Genomic DNA, 9,368 nt, shown 5'->3' with positions numbered 1-9,368 from the left:
CTCACCAACTGATGCAAAAGATGTTAATCTGGTACTAGTATTAGTTACTAACAAATCCTTTTTATTCTCTGTTCTGCCGTCTGTTCCTTGTTATGTGTAGGAGATTCTTCCTTGGCATTGCCATCTTTCCATTTAATGTCTCCCATGTCCAGCTGAAATTTCCTTGTATTTTTTGTGAAACTTATTGGTCAATTCTTTCGAAAACTTCTCGAGTTTGGAAATAATTAATTCTATAATAATTTATTTTTCCATTGTCTAAAACGAATAAAACTTTCTGAGAAAGAAAAGTTTTTTTCTTTTACGACTAAGGTTTTGATTTGGGGAAGCGATACTAAGGATCAATTTTTTGATGAGAATCTAGAATTCGTGGCTCGGATGCCAACTAATGTAGTAACTATAAAGGAAGAATGCAATATGAAGATTGTTGGTAATTCGAAGAGACAAAGAGAGATACATAATTTACCCCAAAATACCATTTTACATAAATCCAAATATAGGCACATGTTGGAAGATCATTGATTTGATAAGTGCATAATTTACTGCAGTTATTAATTTCATGCTTGTATTTCCTATATTTCTTACATATTACCTTATATTATACTTGTTTTTCTTATGTTTGTCTTATTCAGGTAAAATCATCCAAAAGGAGCAAATGGGTGTTGAACGGACATATTAGTGAACATGAATAATGACCAAGTGGGATTCGAGCAGATTCAGGAGTACTCAACTTTATGTTGTGGAGAATGAAGAGACAAAGCCAACGAAAAAGAATAAGGTCATTCCAATTTCGTATAAGGAAGTTATGGCAGAACAACTTTCATGTTCGGTCCCAATTTGCTAAAATATTATTTAAAAGGATAAATTAGGTTCGAATTAACCCCAAAACTAGGGTTGTCGGGAATATTTAAGGTTCTCAAGACAGTTCTTGATTAGGTTTTATCATCGAAAGATAGATAGGGGTGAGGTTCTATATCTATATTCTAGGGTTTACCTTTTAGGGAACTATGATATATCTTATTAGTTCTTTATTTCTTTATGTCATGAATATCTAATCTTTTGTTCATTAAGGATGAATCCAATATTCTAAATATGAATCTTATTTGGTTATACAAGTTTGTTTAGAGTTTGAATCATCTTATCGTTTGTCTTCATGATATCTAAGGTTTATAATTGATTTCTATATTATTTAGGTGCGCAACTAAATTAATCTATTGATCATTCTATTAATAGTAGAGATTTGGGAGATATTGGAATAGTCAAACACCTCCTTACACAAGTAGAGGGATTCTATGTTCCACTCGTATGAAGAAAACACTAGTAGGAAAAAACAGGCTTATGCGTTTGATGCTATGATCAACCTAGATTCACGAACCCTAATACATTCGATTAGGTTACACCTTAAGATCTTATTCATCATGGATCAGATAGATAAAATATGCTAGGAGAGCCCTTCCATATCTAGTGAGGGAAAGAATTTTGGGGATAGCAATGCTTATTGTTATTCTATGGTTGGTGATATATGATTCTAACCAAAAGATAAACAAGTATGTTAATTAAGTTAATATTTAGTAACAACGGAGGATTCTCTAATCGCCTCTTTATTCTTCCTGTTTTAAGTTACAACCCAATCCCCTTTTAGTATTTGTTTTTGTATATGTTTAACTAATCAGAATAATATCTCAATTAAACAGCCTTCTGTGGGAACGATCGATTCCTATTACCATTAGTGGGGAAATGTCTTAAGTAATTTGTTGTGACTATGTTATCCCATCAGATGTAATATTACGGTCCAAAACAATAATAAATATTAACTATTTTCTTCTTCTCCTTCCCCAAAATTTCACCATCTCCTGAAAACTCTCGTCTTCTATTGTTCATTCGGAGATGATCTTTATTAATGAACAAACTTGAGAAAAACTCAAATCTCAAAAATCATCTCGATTTCATGATGAAAATGCAGGGTATATCAAATACACCCAACTTTTTTGTTTTTATAGGAGTACGAACGTATGTAGTACTTTAGACAATCAAAAGATGCGGAAAAGTAAAAAAAACACACACACGAATTTTGCTAACAAGGAAACCGCAATAGCAGACTAACCTCAGGACCCCGTCCAGATTGAACATCACATTGTATTAAGCCGCTACAGATACTAGCTTACTATCAGACTTCGGACCGGAACGTAGTTGATACCGAATCCATCCTCCAAGAGATTCATTTACAATCACGCTACTTATGTCTCTTGAACCTCGCAAGGATCTACACACTTAATTCCCTTAGCTGACGTCCTTTACAGCCTAAGAGTTGCTTCATCCGAAACAGATAACCTTATTTGATTTACATTTAGATCAAAGATCAAGGTGTGGAGATCTGTTTGCAATAGACAAGCTAGAAAACCTCACAAATACGGAACTTACGACTCCCAAAGAGTAGCCAAGATTCTTAACCACATCTCAAGAACAATCATAGAAAGATCAACTAGGATCAGTCTTTAGATATTTATCTGGAAGGATCATAAAATCTGAAATGAAGAGAACTTTGCGGTTACTATAAATCTTGCCCGAAAGAGATTACAAAAACATTGATAACAGAAAAGCAAGATCTGCATTCATGAACTATCAAGTTAAAGATAGTCGGATCTGGCTTCACAATTCCCCAAATGAAGTCTTTTAGTCGTAGACCTTAAATGTCAATAAAGGCGACTCTAGAATCAACTAGGACACAAGGTGTCAGGGATTAATTTTCCCAGTTGACAGAAATATATTATTTATAGTTTTCAAAACCTAGGGTTAGCTTAGAATTCAATCTAAGATAACTTGAGGATGAAGCCAACTAATTAGGTCTTCAAACTACAATAGAAGACTATACACATAGGTTCTGTTACGGAACCATGTACAATGATTATTCGGTTTGGCAAGTTGGCCAAATAATTAAAATTTATTTGATGTTCATTTAAACACCTAAGAAATTAATCAAAGTTCACACACATAAGTGTTTAAGTGATCAATTAATTCTTAGAAGTGTTTAAGAGAGTTCTTGCAATGGTAAACATATTAAAATAATAAGTCTTTAAGCATCTACTAAACATTATCGGGACAGTTGGTATAACGGTTTGCCAACCGTAGGGCTTGTTCACGAGTCAGGGTGCTATGGTTCGTGAACGGGGTTCGAAAATACTTACTAGACTACCAAACTCAGTTGAACACGGTTCGTGAACCGGGTTCGCCAACTGCTATCCAATTTATCCAACTTATAAAATCCGTTCACCACGATTCTCCAACCAGGTTCGTGAACTATTCCCAAATGAACTTGTGGTTTGCGTATTGTTTCGCAAACCTTCATGTATTTCTATATCTCATATATCTATGGTTTACAAACTAAGTTCGCCTACCTTCCCTGAGTAGAAATTTTAGTTGTTCATATTTCTCTCTTATGATGTTTGAAACATTCCGAAGTGATATAATCATTTGCATGGGAAATTTTCAATTGTACCACAAATTAATTCATATAACTAATATTTTTAAGGACCTTTGAACATCTAATAGCTAAATCATATTTCGATATTTTTCACAAGACAAGCTTGACTCGAAACATCTTTTTTGTGAATCTACTAAAAGTCATACGACATAGTACAGGTAGAATGATGTTATAGTGAGTAAAATAGAGTGGTTTAGTCTTCACATACCCGATACAAAAGTTCTCCAAATGTCTTCGTCGATCTGCAGTCTTCAAGGGTGATCTATGATACTCAACTACAATTCTAACCTATCCAAAACTTGACTTGGTAGACTAGAAATCAAGATATAGTTTTGATCACCTAACATTAACAACAAGATTGGGATATATGGATACAATAATTAAACTTTTCAGGTCAATCCACTATGCTTGATTTCCTTGCTTCTTCAAAACACGTCTTGAATTCTCCGTACTTCAAGATGTTCTAATGTTATGCATGTGTTCGTTCAACACTTTGTTGTTGAAGATCCGTAGCGACAACTTATTAGAATACTCGTTAGAGATTTTATAGAATGAGGTAAACACATTCTACTCATTAGTCATTATACAAAAACATAGTATTGTCACCTTCCTCAAAAATGAATTGCACCACAATTTTGAAGCAATACTACGGTGATATGTTCTCCCACTTTGTCAATACATACTACTTTTTCAAAATAGATAACACCTATAGATAATAATTCACTCCCCCTTACATGATGTTTCATAAAGCCATATGTATGTAATAAGTACTTTTTAATAATTCTCCCCTCTTTTGTCAACAAAATTGGCAAAGGTGAAAAATTGGGATAATCATGAATTAATCAAACAAAACTAGTCATAAAAACCCAAGGCGACCAACTTAAAGGTACAAAAAAACCAACCATATTATTTTTAATAAATTAAATCAATTTCATTAAATAGTGGCACAAAAACTCCAGCTCAAACAATAATTAGAAAATTTAGTTTTGTCTAAATTTATAATTTCCTAAACTGACCTTTGGTATAAAAATATCTGTTTCAAAGAAATCGTGGCGGAAATAAACATAAACAGGAATCAGGAAACAAAAAAGAAAACGAGATTTCTGTTCCGGCGAAATCAGATTTGCATCATCTTCTTCTTCGTAGTTTACAGATTCAGAGAAAACGATTTCTTCTTCATTTTTTCAGTTCCAGATTTTAATTCAAATAAGAAAAATCATATTCTCCTGATTTCGATTCAATTCATAGAGTTTTTTTTTGTAGGTTAATACTGATTCAATAGGTTACGACAAGCTACAGATTCAGAGATCTGGTGTTTAATCGAAGAAGACTATAGAAACCGTATCAACTTCGTCTTCAGATTAAGCTGTGTGTTATATTCGAGTTATTCATCAACGAATCAATCAACTTCGTATTGATCATCTTCGTCTTCATTTTAAGCTCCGTGTAGTATTTGGATTATTCATTGAAGAATCAATCAAGTTTTCAGGTATTCAATTTACTTTTTTCTGTTGAATTTTGATTTCTAGTGAATCAACTGAATTGATGATGTTCTTATGAATAAATTAATAAATTGAATTGATGATGTTCATATGATTTCTTATGTTTTTGTTGATGTTCTTATGAACGATTCTATCTATTTGGAATGAACATTTGTTATTGTTATGAAATTCATATTGTTGTTGTTGTTGTTGATATTCACATATGGTGAAACTTTTTTTAGTTGCATCATTTTGTTCTGTAGATTATGGATTCTGTTCTCGCAGTTGTATGTCACAAAGAAGATTGTTTAAATTTTCGTATTGGCCTCCAAGAGTCTTTTGCTAATTTGAAGACTAGTATGTGCTCAAGTTGGTGTGAATTCTCTCCTCCTTCTATGGAGATTTTTCACATGGTTGATGATAAGCAAAAGGCCATTCATTCTGATATTGCAATCGTTGGCTCTATTTAGTGTGTATAATAAAGAAGGAATTATGGAGTTACATGTAAGTCACAAAGCTGAGTGTTATGGTTCAATAAGTTCAGGAATTATAGCTTTTGACCAGCCACGGAGTTCTGGAATTATACCTTTTGAGAAGCCACGATTTGATTATGATGTTCCATATAAAATTAAGGAACCGTTGAAGTCTGCTCACTGGTTACATCTTTTTGAGGGAGTTGAACAGTTGTTCCCGGGAGGTGTTCAACAAATTCGTTGTGATATACAAAAGTATCACGCAGCATCCGGTTATGAATTCAAGATTTACAGGAATGAGAAGTTAAGGATTGGTGCATGTTGTGCTAATAAGAAAGAGGAGAAATGTAATTGGCATTTATATGTTGTGTCTGTTGATGGTGTTGTAGGAAGTCCTTTTATTATCAAGGAACTAGATAATCATCATGCTTGTGTTGGTGGATTTGTTAACAAGCCACGGATATCGAAGAAACTAATTAGTAGCTTGATTATTGATGAAATTAAACATGATCCTACTAAGAAAACTAAGCATATTATGGATCAGTTTAAGAGAGAATACGACTTTGACATTAGTCGTTATTATGCATACTCAGGGAAAAAGCATGCACTGAATACCACATGGGGAGAGAACGAGAAATCTTTTATGTTCTTGAACTGGTATAAAAACAAGTTGATTGAAACCAATCATGGTTCTCATGTCGTTTTGGAAGTTGAAGAAGGGACTCAAAAATTTCAGAGAATGTTTATCTGTTTTGAAGCTTGTAGTCGCAGATTCAATTTCTGTCGTCCTGTATTATTCGTTGATGTGGACCACTTGAAAAGCAAATACCTTGGTCATATGATGGCAGCAAAAGGTCTAACCGGGAATGACGGTAAGGTTTTCATCATTTTTTTTTCTGTTGGTTTCATCATTTTTATTTTTGGTTTCATCATTTTTTATTTTTGTTTTTCATGGTATGCTTGTGTTGTACTTTTTGTTCATGTTACAGAAATCTACCCTCTTGCTTATGTTGTGGTTTCATCGGAGAATGAACCGAAATGGAAATGGTTTTTGGAAAATTTGAAGGAAGTCCTTTCTCCTTTGCGACTAAAGCTTACTTTTGTGAGTGATCAAGGTATTGGATTGGTAACTCAAATTCCTGTTGTATTTCCTGAGGCTTTTCATCCTTGGTGTTACTGGCACATGGAATGCAATATCAATACATTCTTAGCAAAGAATTGCAAGGTTTATAACAAATATGTATTGGGACTGTTTAAGAAATGTGCGTATGCTTCTACTCATAAAGAATTTGCAGAGAATTGGGAAAAGTTGAGGAAGGTTGAAAATCATAAGTTTCAAGGCTATCTAAGCAGGGCTCCTGTTGATAAGTGGGAGAGTTTTTTCTTCAAGGGTAGACGATATGGTAGGTTGTGTTCAAATATTGCTGAGAGTTTCAATGGTTCGGTCGTTGAAGAGAGAGAGAATCCTATAGCCATCATGGTTGATGAGATCAGGGTGAAGCTTATGGACCAAATGTGTAAACGTCGCGAGGACTCTTCAAACTTGATGAATTGGCGTCAAACTCTATGTCCAGAATATGAAGCTCTGCTCCACGACAACAAGATGCATGGCTGTAACTATCGAGTCACCAAGTCGTCGGAATATGTGTTTGAAGTTCATGCTTCATTAACACAGACGGTATATTTGAAAAGAAAAACATGTTCTTGCAATCGTTGGCGTATTGACGGTTTCCCGTGTGCCCATATTGTCCGTTGTATCATGGTGAATGGAGAAGATCCTTACAAGTATGTTGAACACTACTTTACAGTAAAGTTCTATCGAGAATCATATAAACATGCAATCAATCCTGTTCCCACAGTTGAAAAGCCCGTGACAGTGTCTTCGAAATCGATGGTTTTTGGTCAGAATAATGGACCACGGCCAGCACGTCCATCGAAGAAGAAGAGGATTCCTAATACAGCTTCAGTTCTCAATAAAAAGATGAGAACCTGTGGTTCCTGCAAGGTTTTGACCACCCACAATAAACGGACATGCCCTTCTCGTCAGATTCCATGAGAACTTGAAGTCATTTCGACTACAAGTCATCGAATTTCACTCTTAGTTTCGTTTTTAGACTACAATATGTGTTTCATCTACTATTTCAGATTTTTGTTTTAGAAGTTAATGTGCTGCAGGTGTTTTCATTTTATAATTTGTCTAAGAATAAATAAGTTTGATTAAGTTTGTCATATTTTTTGTTTGATTAAGTTTGTCAGAATTTTTGCAGGCCTTTATAGTTTGGTGCAACAGAATTAGGTTTCATCATTTTTTGATGGAAATGGAAATAGGTTTCATCATTTTTTGATGGAACCCTTTTTGGTTTCACCATTTTTTTATTGTCACTTTTCTTCTACATCTTTTGACAACACAGTAGATGATGTTTTGTATACTGTTTATTGGTGTCGCAAATATATGATACAACATTTATGGATACTGTTTTATAAAAATGAGACATCATATTTCTGTAGACATAACTTTAATATAGAATAATACTCATATTTCTGTAGACATCATATTTATGATACAACACAACTGAAATCACACGAAATCATTTTTTATATAAACTGTAATCATTTCACAAGTACTTTAAACTTCAACTAAAACTTGAATTTGCAAGAAGAACTGTATGTCAAGGAGTATCATTATTACAATAACCATTTCAAAAGTAATTTAAACTTCAACTAAAACTGAATGTTCAAGAGGACGGGCACGACATGCGAGTACTATTCTATATTGTCAAGGAGTATCTTCAACGCCAACTTTGGTCTTATATTATGCACCTTTCCCGTATATCATCTGTAGACATGTTTCCTTTCAAGAGGATCTTCATGTAATAGCAAAGATGCAGGCCACAGTCATTCCTGAAAAACCAAAACAATGTCTCAATTGTTACAAAGTGACTAGCCGAGAGAGTTCTGATATTAGTAGCTATATGTAAAGCATTCTGTTTCTAACTGTTTACAAGTGATGTAATGATTTCAAGCATATGAATATGTGAACTATAAACTTCCAAACATAACTTGCCCCATTTGTTCACAACATGTAGGGTTGTGCAAAGAGTATGTTGTTGGCTGACTTGTCTGCTGATTACGGGGGAGTTTTGCGTCGTGCTGTGCAAATGTTGATACTATACGTTGTCTCATGCTTTCATCACTTTTTCGGCATTCTTATTCCGTGGAAGCCAAGGAGTTATAGTGATAAAATTCTCCGGTTTTCAAAATCAAAAGAAAGTAATGTCCAATGGTTTACATCTCCAGGTGTTGTCAGCAACGGAACGAACAAAAACCGCATGATGTAATCCATGTTATCGATGAAACCTTCTATTACATCACCATATTTCTTTCCTAATGAATGACATGTCTGAAACAAAATACATAACATCCCCTTAATGAGTTACAGACATGCAAGTTTGATGAAACCAAACTTGGTTCCATCAAAATTAACCATATAAACAACATCATTTTTTGTTTTCCACAACTATTTTTTCTGCCAACAAAATTACATTAGAGAAGTTCAGAGCAAACTTACATAGACAAATGTGCTTAGAAACACAACTCTCTGGTACTTTGGAGAACCATCTTGTTTCAACTCTTTTTTTATGTTGTTTTGCAGTTTCAACATGTAGAACTCAATGATGTCTCCTGCGACGTCACCCTTTCTCATCAAATTATCCATATTCTTTCCCGATATCCGTAATTGAAGATTTAAATGCTCCCACGCCGTTGTCCTGTTAATTTTATTTTTTAAAAGCTAGTAAATGATGGATCAAAAAAGGAGAAACAATGCATAACTTGGAACAAATTTTTGATGAAACCGGTCTTGGTTTCATCAGTTATTACCCACTTACCTTTCATTGTTCTTTCTGAAAAAATTGGTCACGACGGATTTCTCATTTC

The 9,368-nt window shown here is 34.0% G+C and overlaps 1 protein-coding gene across 1 annotated transcript; it reads left to right on the top strand.

Annotated features, from left to right (window-relative positions):
- The first annotated feature begins 5,451 nt into the window (after positions 1-5,451).
- On the top strand, positions 5,452-7,488 carry LOC113273037. Its single transcript, XM_026522809.1, has 4 exons — positions 5,452-5,865; positions 5,977-6,304; positions 6,422-7,045; positions 7,208-7,488. Exons 1-4 carry the CDS (start codon positions 5,452-5,454, stop codon positions 7,486-7,488), a joined length of 1,647 nt encoding a protein of 548 aa, XP_026378594.1.
- The last annotated feature ends 1,880 nt before the right edge of the window (positions 7,489-9,368 follow it).

The sequence above is a fragment of the Papaver somniferum genome, chromosome 4 (genome assembly GCF_003573695.1).
Source record: "Papaver somniferum cultivar HN1 chromosome 4, ASM357369v1, whole genome shotgun sequence".
Classification (NCBI taxonomy): Eukaryota; Viridiplantae; Streptophyta; class Magnoliopsida; order Ranunculales; family Papaveraceae; genus Papaver; species Papaver somniferum.
This window is presented reverse-complemented; position numbering and strand designations above follow the sequence as displayed.